This window comes from Lipotes vexillifer, unplaced genomic scaffold (genome assembly GCF_000442215.2).
Source record: "Lipotes vexillifer unplaced genomic scaffold, Lipotes_vexillifer_v1.1 scaffold905, whole genome shotgun sequence".
NCBI classification, from domain to species: Eukaryota; Metazoa; Chordata; class Mammalia; order Artiodactyla; family Lipotidae; genus Lipotes; species Lipotes vexillifer.
Window position 1 is genome coordinate 316731 of NW_006796034.1, and position 13863 is coordinate 330593.

The 13863-nt window shown below is 41.5% G+C and overlaps 1 protein-coding gene across 3 annotated transcripts in view; it reads right to left on the bottom strand.

The window, feature by feature from the left end:
- Positions 1-13863, bottom strand: part of BCAR3 (BCAR3 adaptor protein, NSP family member) — a 117177-nt gene continuing 103314 nt past the window's right edge. For all 3 annotated transcript variants that reach the window (XM_007468105.1, XM_007468104.1, XM_007468106.1), the window contains 4 exons: positions 12364-12535; positions 9575-9686; positions 3996-4208; positions 1-641 (listed from right to left, as the gene is read on the bottom strand). In XM_007468105.1, coding sequence (XP_007468167.1) covers positions 463-641; positions 3996-4208; positions 9575-9686; positions 12364-12535 — 676 coding nt within the window. In that variant the 3' untranslated portion in view covers positions 1-462. The remainder of the gene's footprint in view (positions 642-3995; positions 4209-9574; positions 9687-12363; positions 12536-13863) is intronic.

A 13863-nucleotide genomic window follows, 5' to 3' on the forward strand; every position in this document is an offset into this window, starting at 1 on the left:
TGTTTCACAAAAAGATATATTTTCATATGACTATTTACATTTTTCATATTTAGTTAAAGAATATCATACAACTGATACCTTCTGAAATGTTTCATGCTTTTAAACTCTTCTATTTACACTTATCTGACATGGAATTATTAAAACTAAAATGGTCAAATACCTCGGTAATAGAAAGCAACCAGCCAATGTAGCTGGGTCTTCACTTAAATTTGTTGATCAGCATTAGCAATAGTTACCTTAATAAATTATCATCATTCATTTTAAAATCAGTAGTAATTTTAAACAATTCATAAATAAGTGTGCTCTGTGCAATTTACATGTTTAATATCCTGTGGATACTAAAAGCTTGTATATTGTCAGATTTGCACATTATTACTTTACTTTATCAAATGATAAGCTTTCTCAAAGAAGAAACTGGATAAGCTTGAAATTATATCCTAAGGTTCTCTGGAGAGTTAGTTATCAAAGCTCTGCCTGCTTTATAGGAGGAGGTTCCAATTTACGTGAGAGGGCAGTTAAAATCTGGTTGAATTTCTCATATCTCTCTGTCTGATTGACTTGTGCACCTTTGCTGCCCCATAGCAATCTCATTTGGAATTCAGTCTTGAAGATTTCACTCATTTCTTCATCTGGTTGAAAACCTAGTAAAAACAAAACCAAAAAAACTTACTTCAGTTCTGCTTGAAACAGTGTTGAAAATAGACTGAAAACTTGCTTGTTTTAAAGTAGGATCAAAATGAACATCTCTCAGAACGTTCAAAAAATGCCCCCAAGGGAAAAAAAAATAGGATCTACTCTATATAAAGGTGGGCAGAGCCCCCCCCCCCCAAGGACCTCAGCACCTTCAGAGAAAGAATAACAAGTAAACTCACTAACACGTGATAGAATAAAATTCGTGTGCACAAGCCACCATGGGCCGTAGTGCTGTGAGAAGGAGTGTTCAAAGTACCTCTTTTTTTTAACGGCTTTATTGTTGTATAATTTACTTGTCATGATTCACCCATTTTAGCTGCAGTTTATACAGTTGCACAACCATCACCACCACTTTAGAACAATTCCATCAGTCACCCTAGAAAATCCCTAGTACCTCTTTTCAGTCAATCCCTGTACCTACCCCACACCACAGCCAACCACTAATCTGCTTTCCATCACTATTGCTTTGCCTTTTGTAGAAATTTGATATAAATGGGATTATATAACATGGACTTTATGTCAAGCTTCTTTCACTTTGGCTTCTTTCAGCATGATGTTTTTGAGATTATTCCATATTATTGTATGTTATCAATAATTCATTCCTTTTTATTGCTGAGTAGTAGTCAGTTATGTGGACATACATACCACATTCTGTTTACCAACTGATAAGACATTTGGATTGTTTCCAGTTTCTGGCTATTACGAATAATGTGAACATTTGTGATTAAGTCTTTGAGTGGACATTTGTTTCATTTCTCTGGAAGTGGAATTACTGGGTCACATGGTAAATAGATGTTTACTTTTAAAGAAACCATCAAACTCTTTTCCAAAATGACTTTACCATTTTATATTCTCATCAGTAACATGTGAAGAGTCCAGCTGTCAACTCTTGGTATTGTCATTCTAGATAGCATGTGGTGGTATCTCACTGTGGTTTACATTTTCATTTCCGTAATAACTAATGCTTTGAACATTTTTCCATGTAGTTTATTGTCATTGTATATCCACTCTGGTGTAGTGTCTATTCAAATCTTCCGTTGATTCAACTCTTGTTTCTCTTCTCCTTGAGTTGTAAGATTTCTTTAGATTCTAGATATAAGTCCTTTATCTGATGCATGTTTGCCAAATATTTTCTTCTAGTCTGTGGTGTGCCTTTTCACTTCCTTAATGGTGACTTTTAAAGAGCAAAATGTAAAATTTTGAGTTATCAGTTTTCTTTTATGGTTCATGCTTTTTGTATCTTAAGAAATTTTGCCTAATCCAGGGACACAAGGAATTTCTCCTATGTTTTCTTATAGAAGCTTTACACGTTAGCTGTTACGTTTTGAGTGTATGCTGTGACGTAAAGATTGAGATTCCTTTTTTTGTATATGATAATCCGTAGTTCCAGCACCATTTGTTGAAAGATTACTTTATGCAGTGAATTACCTTGACACTGTTGTCAGAAAACAATCGACAGTCATATGTGTGGGCCTGTTTCTCAACTCTCTTTTCTCTTCTGTAAGAGAAGATCTGCTCTACTTACGGCCAGGGATGCTCAGTCAACTCTATTAGAGCAGGGGAAACCTCTAGCCAAAGCGTCATGCAGGCATGTTTCTCATCCTTGATTACTGCTGGAGTAGTTGGCTCTGTCATTAAATATATTCTCACCATCTAGATCATAGTATCTTGGTGGCGGAGAGGATTATAGAAGGCTTCTATTCCATTCATCCATGTGATGCCAAAATATCTTTGGCAGATAACCAGCCAGAGGCCAGATGACAACTTCCACTCATTCAGTTACTATGCTTTGAGCCCCTACCCTGGGCTGAGTGCTGGGATATGTTGGTGAGCAAATCTCTGCCCTTACTGGGCTCACAGTCACTTCTAGCAATGAGAACTTGCTATGAAAACCTGTAGCAGGATCAACTGAGAAATACCATCAGATGCCTTTAAGGTGACTTGCTGTAGAACAGCTTAGAGCATACTTTACTTTTCTCAAAATCCACCCTAATATATTGGCTTAGGCAACATCTAATGTAATATACTTATTGGTTTTGTATAAGCAGGCATTCCAGTATCTGGTGAGTTGAATTACGGGCTTTTATGGTTTGAGTCCTACACTGCCAACCCTGAAGAACTTTCTGAGGAAAAGAAAAGAAACAGGTATGTAGTGCTTATACCTCCAGCAGACACAGTGCAAATTGTTCAGTCCCAAATTCTGTTCTGAATTAACAACTTTGTTTCAGGTTGAAATAATAGGCCTCTTCTGCCCTATATAGTTCTTAACCTTGTGGAGCAAACTGTGGGCCCTTGAAGACTGTTAAAAAATATACAGTGAGGGGCTTCCCTGGTGGCACAGTGGTTGAGAGTTTGCCTGCTGATGCAGGGGACACGGGTTCGTGCCCTGGCCTGGGAAGATCCCACGTGCCGCAGAGCGGCTGGGCCCGTGAGCCATGGCCACTGAGCCTGTGCGTCCGGAGCCTGTGCTCCACAGCGGGAGAGGCCGCAACAGTGTGAGGACCGCGTACCGCAAAAAAAAAAAAAAAAAAAAAAAATTATACAGTGAGGAAGAGAAAATAGTCACCCCTGATAACTGTGTTGGTAAAGCCCTTATTCTTGTACTTGCTTCCTAAATGGTCTTTTTGCCTGCAAGCTTCAGTCTTCCTGCCTTCCTCCACAAAGATGGCAAACTGAAAACAAATCTGACCATGTGATAACATCCTCCCATGTTTAAAACCCTTCACTGGCTCTTCCTCAGCCACAGTCCTACATGGAAGGCCTTCCCACCTGTATACACCTCCTTCTTTAACCTAGCTGGCCACTCCTTAAGACACACTTTACACTAATACAAAGCCAAGTACTTGTGGTTCATACTTTTCTCCAAGCTCTCTCAGTGCCTTTGCTTATGTTGGACCCTCTGATGCCAAGAGCAGGGGAGCTCACTTGCCAGTGTGTCTGGGAAGAAACAGGAATACAGATAAGTCAAATAGAACTCCCAACTCCTCATGTTGGCCCATCACCTTTTCTAATAGTGATTATCAGAGGTACTAATGGTAAACAAGCTGACAAATTCTTTCTTGATCCTTTCTCTCTGTTTATACCACTGGCACAAGAGAATACATAAAAGGAAGGGAGAAGCAGGATCCCTAAGACAGGTAGGAACTAAGAGTAAGTAGTGATCAACCATACAGGAAATGGAATTCCCATGCCTTAATCTTTCCTACTTGGTCTCTTTCTTATTGAGAACACCCATGCTCTTTCATTCCTTCATTCCAGTTACTGTGCAGAGTAGACAGCAGCTTACCGAAACCAGCTCTTACCTGCCAGGATCCTCTCAGCATTCATCCGGTAGCTGTCTGCAGCTTCTGCCATGAGTCGGGCTGTTGCCAAATGGTTCAGCATAATCTCACAGCTTTCGTCGTTTTTCTCCCACATGTCAGTTCCTTCAAAAGTGACAGCCTCGCGCTCCATTAAGGTCACAAGAGGCATTAGCAGTGGGACTGATATATTGTTTGGGGGAACACACGTAGACTCTGAAAAACAAGGGGTAAAGTTTTCCACGTCATGCTTTCTTTCCAAGTTAAGCGCAGAGAGTTCCAGTTGAAGATGGCAATGTAGGAGTGTCCTGGGCTCACCTCCTTCTGTGGACACACTGAATCTGTGGCTAAATATGGAACAACTTCCTCTGGAAAAAAACTAAAAACTGTCCGAATGCATTGCATAAATGAGAGAAGGTCCACATCAAAGCAGGTAAGAGAGGCTGGGAGACTATCTCTCTATAAACCCCACCCCTGGCACAGTGACCCACAATCGGGAGGGAACTCAAAACATGGAGCCTCTCCCTGAGGAGCAAAGGGCTTGAACCCCACATGGGGTACCCCAGCTTTTAAGACCAGCACCTGAAAGGCAAGCCCTCAAAACATCTAACTTTGAAAACCAACAGTACTCATGTCTGCAAGACCCACAAGGCTATTAATCATCTGAGAAACAGGTCTTAAAGGGCTTGCAAGCTTGGACTCACCTGTCCCAAGGCTCAGTGCAGAGGCAGCCAATTGAGAGGTGCCTGGACATTATGCAAATGAGGCTCATTTGCTAATCTTAAAGCTTTAGCCCGAGAGGCAGGCTTCTGGTTTGGCAAACAACTGGGACCCATGAGGCCCTCTCAGCAATGGAGGCTAATGGATGACGCAATCTTTGTGCTCTCCCTCTGCCTTGCTCCACCTCACTGATATATCCCAGAAAGTAGCTCATACCCTTGTCCGGCATTCCAGTATCTCCAGCTGCCTCCAGAGGACACCTCTAAACTGCCTAGCTCCGATGGCCAATGGGGCTTATTGTGCCCATGGGTCCTATTGGACTGTAACCTTTGTAATGCCACAAGATAAGAAAATTACAGGCCAATATCTGTGATGAACACAGATCCACAAATCCTGAACAAAATATTTGCAAACTGAATTCAGTACATTGAAAGGATCACATACATTGATCAAGTGGGATTTATTCCAGGGATGCAAGCATGGCTCAACATTCACAAATCATTATGATGTACCACATTAATAAAAGATAAATGATTTTTCTGCATCTATTAAGATCAAATTATTTTTAACAAAATTCAGCATCCATTTATGATAAAAACTCAACAAAGTGGGAATAAAGGGAATGTACAACAACATAATAAAGGCCATATATAACAAGCCCACAGCTAACATCATACTCAATGATGAAGAACCAAAAACTTTTCCTCTAAGATCAGGAAAAAAAAGATGACTATTCACCACTTCTATTCAACATAATATTGGAAGTCCCAGCCAGAGTAGTTAGGGAAGAAAAAGAAATAAAACCATCCAAAGTGGAAAGGAAGACATAAAACTATTTGCAGATGACCTATTACTTTAGAAAACCCTAAAGACTCCACCAAAAAACTGTTAGAATAAACGAATTCAGTAAAGTTGCAGGATACAAAATATACAAAAACCTGTTACATTTCCATATGCTAATAGCAAACTATCAGAAAGATATTAAGAAAATAATTCCATTTACAATTACATCAAAAAGATCAAAATACCTAGGAATAAATTTAACCAAAGAGATGAAAGACCTGTACACTGAAAACTGTAAGACATTGATGGAAGAAATTGAAGAAGACACAAATAAATGGAAAGATATTGTGCTCCCAGAATGGAAGTATTCATATTGTTAAAATGTCCATACTACCCAAAGCAATCTGTAGATTCAGTGCAATCCTTATAAAATTCCAATGGCATTTTTCATAGAAATAGAACAAACACAATCCTAAAATTTATGTGGAACCACAAAAGATGCCAAGTAGCCAAAACAATCTTGAGAAAGAACAAAGCTAGAAGCATGACATTCCCTGATTTCACACTACATTACAAAGCTATAGTAAAACAGCATGGTATTGGCATAAAAACGGACACATATTTCAATGGAACAGAACAGGGAGCCCTGAAACAAAACCACACACATATGGTCAGTCAATTTGCGACAAAGTAGCCAAGAATATACACTGAGGAAAGGACAGTCTCTCCAATAAGTGGTGTTGGGAATACTGGACAGCTACATCATGGAAGTGCAAATCAAAATCACAATGAGATATCATCTCACATCTGTTAGAATGGCTGTTATAAAAAAGACAAGAAATAACAAGTTTTAGCAAGGATGCAGAGAAAAGGGAACCCTTGGGCACTGTTGGTGGGGATGTAAATTGGTGCAGCCACTATGGAAAATGGAGTTTCCTTAAAAAGTTAAAAATAGAGCTGTCATATGATTCAGCAATTTCACCTCTGGGTATTTACCTGAATAAAACAAAAACACTAATTTGAAAAGATACATGCACCACCTCCCTGCCCCATTCACTGCAGCATTATTTTGTAAAAGCCAAGACACGGAACCAACCTAAATGTCCATCAGTGGATGAATGGATAAAGAAGATGTGGACTCATGCTCTTGGACTGGAAGAATTAATATTGTTAAGATGGCCATACTACCCAAAGCAATCTACAGATTTAATGTGATCCCTATCAAATTACCCATGACATTTTTCACAGAACTAGAATAAATAATTGTAAAATTTATACGGAGTCACAAAAGACCCAGAATTGCCACAGCAATCCTGAAGAAAAAGAACAAAGCTGGAGGCGTAATCCCCCCAGGCTTCAGACAATACTACAAAGCTCCAGTAATCAGAACAGCATGGTATTGGTATGAAAACAGACATATGGATCAATGGAGCAGAATACAGAGCCCAGAAATAAACCCACACACCTATGGTCAATTAATCTTTGACAATGGAGGCAAGAATATACAATGGAGATAAGACAGTCTCTTCAGCAAGTGGTGGGAAAGCTGGACAGCTACATGCAAATCAATGAACTTAGAACATTCCCTCACAGCCTACACAAAAACTCAAAATGACTTAAAGACCTAAATATAAGACATGACACCATAAAACTCTGAGAAAATAGGCAAAACATTCTCTGGTATAAATCATAGCAATGTTTTCTTAGTCTCCCAAGGCAATAGAAATAAAAGCAAAAATAAACAAATGGGACCTAATCAAACTTATAAACTTTTGCACAGCAAAGGAATCCATAAACAAAATGAAAAGGCAACCAACAGACTGGGAGAAAATATTTGCAAACAATGCAACCAACAAGGGCTTAATTTCTAAAATATACAAACAGCTCATACAACTCAATAACAAAAAAACAAACAACCCAATCAAAAAATGGGCAGAAGACCTAAATAGACATTTCTCCAAAGAAGACATACAGATGGCCAATAGGCACATACAACCCAATAAAAATGGGCAGAAGACCTAAATAGACATTTCTCCAAAGAAGACATACAGATGGCCAATAGGCACATGAAAAGATGCTCAACATTGCTAATTATCAGAGAAATGTAAATCAAAACTACAATGAGGTATCACCTCACACTGGTCAGAATGGCCGTCATCAAAAAGTCACAAACAATAAGTGCTGGAGAGTGTGTTGAGAAAAGGGAGCCCTTCTATACGGTTGGAGGGAATGAAAATTAGTGCAACCACTATGGAGAACAGTATGGAGGTTCCTTTAAAAACTAAAAATAGAGTTGCCATATGATCCGGCAATCCCACTCCTGGGCATATATCCAGAGAAAACTCTAATTCGAAAAGATACATGTACCCCAGTGGTCACAGCAGCACTATTTACAACAGCCAAGATATGGAAGCAACCTAAGTGTCCATCAACAGATAAGTAGATAAAGAAGATGTGGTATACACACACACACACACACACGCACACACACACACACACAAAATGGAATATTACTCAGCCATAAAAACGAATGAAATAATGCCATCTGCAGCAATATGGATGGACATAGAGATTACCATACTTCATAAGTGTGTCAAAGACAAATATATGATATTACTTATGTGTGGAATCTAAAAAAAATGAAACAAATGAACTTATTTACAGAATGGAAACAGACTCACAGTAATAGAAAACAAATCTATGTTTACCAAAGGGGAAAGAAGGGGAGGGATAAATGAGGAGTTTGGAATTAGCAGATACAAAGTACTATATACAGGGACTTCCCTGGTGGTGCAGTGGTTAAGAATTCGCCTTCCAATGCAGGGGACACAGGTTTGAACCCCGGTCCGGGAAGATCCTACATGCCACGGAGCAGCTAAGCCCGTGCGCAACTACTGAGCCAGCGCTCTAGAGCCCATGAGCCACAACTACTGAGCCCACATGCCACAACTACTGAAGCCTGTGCTCCACAACAAGAGAACCCCATGCACCACGAGCAAGAGTAGCCCTGCTCGCCACAACTAGGGAAAGCCTGAGCGCAACAATGAAGACCCAACACAACCAAAACATAAATAGATTTATAAAAAAAATACTATATATAAAATAGATAAATAACAAGGTCCTATTTTATAGCATGGGGAACTACATTCAATATCTTATAATAACCTATAATGAAAAAGAATATGAAAAATGAAACATATGTATAACTGAATTATTTTGCTGTACATCAGAATCTAACACAACATTGTAAATTAATTATAACTTCAGTAAAAAAAGAAGATGCATGTGTGTATACACACACACACACACACACATACATATATACACAATGGAATATTATTCAGCCATTAAAAAATAACGAATCCTGCAATTTGTAACAACATGAATGCAACTTGAGGGCATTATGTTAAGTGAAATAAGTCAGACAGAAAAAGATAAATACCATATGAGCTCACTTACATGTGATACCTAAAAAAAACAAAAACAAAAACACCCTTTGAGCCCATGGATATAGAGAACAGATTGGTGGTTGCCTGAGTTGGGGTAGGGGGAGAAGTGAAATGGGTGAAGGGGATCAAAAGGTACAAATTTCCAGTTATAAAGTGAATAAGTCCTGGGGGATGTAATGTACAGCATGGTGACTATAGTTAATAATACTGTATTGCATATTTGAAAGTAGCTAGCAGAGTGGACCTTGAAAGTTCTCATCAAGAAAAAAAACGTTTTGTAACCATGTATGGTAACAGATATTAACTGGTCTTATTGTGATCATTTTGCAGCATATACAAATATGAAATCATTACATTGTGCAACTGAAGCTAATATAATGTTATGTAAATTACAACTCAATTTATAAAGTTAAGCACAAAATAAGGTAACTAGTAGCCTACGTCTTGTTTTAGCAACTGCAGACCTACAAGCGATGCTGTCATCTGATAAAAGCCTTGGTGACCCATCAACAGTCCTGCAGATAACTCAGAGCCTCATAATATGCCCTGCTAAATGCTTCGATCAAACCAGAACAGATAGGACACTGCCAGAGCTGCCACCAGACCCCCTTGTCCTGATCCTGTGCTCACCTCTGCCTTCGTGCAGGATTTTGCTAAAAGGCTTCAGCTGTTTCTCATAGAGGATGGCGGTTTGTGTGTACTGGTGCCGCAGGGCAGTCCACGTTTTTTCTAACCTTGTGATCTGGAAGAAAGAAAGGTGTTATCGTTTTGGAAAAGGCTCTTTTTAAAACTACCTTTTTGCTTAAGTTTTGGAATGGATGATAGGAGTACATGGTAAAAACTCAAAGCAGTTGAAAGGAGTGTACTGAGAAAAGCTAATCCCCACCCCGACCCTGCTCCACATTGCTCTAATGACCCATGAGACACACACACCTTTTAAAATAAATGCGTATCATACTACACATATTTTCCTGTTCATTGTTTTGAAATTATTCTGTGTAAGTACATATAAAACAGCATAGAACAGTCTTGTTTTGTTAAACTTTTGCCTAGTGTTCCATTTATGCATAAACCATAGTTTAACTAGTTTCCTGTAGATAAGCGCTTTAAACATATTTTTCTATTACCAAATATCTGGAGGATAAATTTCCAGAAGTGGAACTACTGGGTCAAAAAATACATGTATTTTGAATTTTGATAGGAGTTGCCAACTGTCCTCCACAGAGGTTATACTGATGTAAGGATGTAGAATGTGACATACAGCATTTTAATGTTACTTGTAAGTAATAAAGTCTGAGACGTGGAAAATTGCCTAGACCATATGATGCCACTACTCATTCCTTTTCATTTCTTTGGGAACAATTCAGTCAAAACCAACATATGCCACTGACTCTGACTGCCCTAGATAAATGATCCCCCACTCACACCTTAAAACCAGCAAGCCCGTGTCTGACCTTTTCTACATGAAACAAGGAAGGAGGGAAGGGAACTAATACTTACGGAATGAGAGCCAACTCTGTCAGGTATTTGAGGAATTTCATTTAATCCTCACCATGCCCTATGAGGCAGGTATTTTGGCTTCATTTTACAGGTCAGAAAACAGAAGAGATTAGGTAACTTGCTCAAGGTTTCATAGCTGCTAAATGGCAGAGCTGAAATTCATTTCCTTGGGCTCTAAGAGCTCCCTGTGTATTCCAAGAGGAAGGTGAGAAAGGATCACCATCAGCAGATTTGTTGGGAAGGAAAGGATGTGGCTGTGTTTCCTCCGGCCTCCTACCACCCCGCCCTCTCCTCTTCCCCCTCCCTGAAGCGTCCGCCTTTCTGAATGGAGCCCTTGTCTCTGGGCTAGGCCCATCTCCTGGATGCTCCCTCTCGACCCCAGAAGCTGAGAAGAGAAGGAGCAGGTTTAGATGATGACACACAGAAATGACGTGACTCTCCTCTCGGGTTTTTCCTGGGCCTGCCACTCCCCTCCCCAAGCAGGGCCCTGAACACCCTAGAGGACTCTGCCCCCTCACTGCTGAAGCACTCCGGAAGGGAGGCGTCTGATGCTGCTGTGTGGGGGGAGGCAGCCATCTGTAAAGGCATGTTTAGGTGCTTGGGGGTAAGTCCCTAATTGCTGAGTTTGATGTCGTGGACAGCAACCATGTTAGTGCCACAAAACACCCCCTTCACTACTCTCAGAGAAAGCTCTGGGCTGGGGGGCCTATGCATACAGCTAGCCTGTTAGCCCTCAAAATTATAGGCAGTTTTGGATAAGAGGAAATAAATATGATGTAAATTAAAAAACCCAAATGAAAAATTATAACTCCTGTTAGTATAGTAGAGGTCAGTATATCATGAAAATATGGCTGAACTTGTGTATTTCAAATATCGCCCCTATACAGTTCCAGCGCATCTAAAGAATTTTGAAAGCTCTTGGAATATTGTAATTGGAATTGACCCCTCTCAAAATTTCCTGGTGAAAGCATGAGGTTTTTCAGCTTCTTGTTTGAAAGGTGACCTCGCTTTCGTGCAAGGAAATTATGTTCTTAACATGCCCTGACTTGGCAACAGTGCCCCAGTGGCAATGGTGGATGTTCAGTGAGCACCCGGCAGGATTTCAGAGACAATCTGTGGCTGTGAAACAGCCAAGCTAAATGAGCTGCGGTTTTGGTTTTAGGGGTTGCACATTGGGCTTGTGGGACTGTGGTCTCGTACTCGAAGTCGCCGAGCACCTAGGGCTTAACACAACGGGAGTCTGAAAGCTGACTCCTAGCAGTCAAGACAACAGGACCACTTTTCTCTGTGAGGTCCATTTGACTTCAAAGATAGGTTTTCAGTTTTGACCCTCCTCCTAAAAACAGTCTGTCAAAGCAGATAAATTAAAAGTGCCCGATTTCAGAAACTCTGCTTAGGGGGTTATGTAGCAGATGGGCCAGGAATCAGAATTTTTTAACAGCAGAGTCTGTTTTAGGTGATCTGAGGAACATACTTTGAGATAAATCACTCTAGGGATTCTTAGAGATCAGTTCCCCAAACGTCCCAGTTTGTCAGTCATTACCCCAAACTGCCCGCACGTCCGGTGACCCAGACAGAAGCAGTCTCCTTCTTATACAACACACCCAAGCCAGACGTGATCATCCTAACTGGTCCTTCAGGAATATCTATAGCTCCTGAGGATGACTCTTCTTATCATATATCAAAGAGAAAGTGTAGGTTGTCAGCAATTATCTGCTGTTTTTAAAAACAGAACCAAAATACTTGGGGCACTGCTCTTGTTTGCCCCCTAATTAAAGCAGCTTTCACTAAGATACGATTTACCTTTTGAGGTTAATTAAAATCATCTGTGATTTGCTAAGCATGTGCTTGCAGACCACTTTGCAGAACATTAAGTACACACAGGCCCACAGGACCGCACAAAGCAAGTGAGAATTTACCTGTGGCATTTCCAAGGCCTTCATGATGGCCGAGAAAGAATAGAGGTCCCCCATGGAGTCTTTCAGCTCCACTGCCACCTGGATGATCCTATTGAGGGTGGCTGCTCTGTCCTCCAAAGTGCCCGTGCAGCCCAGAATGTCCACTGCAATGCCGATGGCCATCGTGTTGTGTCTGAGAGGGAGGAAAACAGCAGTCAGGCCCAGGGCCAACAGGACTAAGAGGAAACGAAACCAAATTGGCCAGGGAAAGGACTGGCTTTCCACCATTTGCTGCTATCGCCCTGAGATGCACTGGCAGCTCAGCCGGTTTGGTTGCTGATTTCAACAGAGAGATCGCCCCCATCAGGTTGACTGCAGCAGGGCCCCAGGGAGGCCTCAGTGGGTGTCCTATGGAGAGTCAAAAAGGACAGATGCCCCAGCACAGGGCTCTTCAGCCCTGGAGCAGGGGATGTGAAGAGGGCCCTCCTGGGGTGAAGCTGCTCAAAAGTGCAGGTGGCTCCTTGTACCTTCCACCATGACAGGTCTGCGGAGACGCCAGGTCCCCCCAACACACCGGGGAAACCCTTCCTCAGGGAAGCCCTGGGCCACCTCCACTGAGCCCTCTGGACTGGGGGATGCAAGGGACAGAAAAATGAGAGAACATGCTTGATTCAGGAAGACGACATGGATGTCAGAACAAAGAAAGAAATGAGGAGCTAAGAACGGAGTGTCTGTGGCTCCGGTCAAGGGGCCAGAAAGGGAATGGAGATGTGGACAAAGACTCAACAGTGGACCAGCAGGACATCCCCGTAAGGTCAGACCTCATAAAATTGAAATCTTGTATCTGCCAACAATCCTCCCTTTTCTCATCCTGAACTACACAGGTCAACCTCGCAGACCCCAAACAGGAAGCAGTCTTTTCTCTACAGACAATGGGACCAATATGAATGGGGTCGCAGAGAGGTCTCCTTCCTGGTGGCAGCAGCACAGCCTGTAAACCCGCCTCTCCTTCCTCCTGTGGACAAGGAGTTCCTGCCTTGGGCCAGAGTAGCCTCAGGTAAATTTCTCCAGGCGCTGGTACAGTGCTGGAGGTGAAGCCCTGATTCAAAGCGATAGTCGAAACAGTAAGACTTTCCCTTTGAAACTGGGCCACCCTGTCCTGAAAGTTCACAGCTAAGGATGTTACGCCAAGACCATGCTTCTCTCTGTGCCCACGTGTGCTGGTGTCTCTCTCACTCTTCTAGAGCAAAGAGAGGTGTGATTCATCTAGTGCTTAGCATCACTAGTTTCTCCAATGATTGTTAAATCAGTTAACGGGCTCTGCTGTCTGTGAGTGTTTGCACATGTGGGTATGCAGTGTGCTTGCTCTGAGTGTGACCTTAGGCTGTTACCTGACTGCTCCACTCCCCCATTTCCTCATCTCTAAAATGGGATCAAGGGTTGTTGGGAGAAAGACTGTGTGTGTGTGTGTGTAAAGATAATGAAAAGTGCCTGGCACCACAGCACCCAGCAAATAGTAGT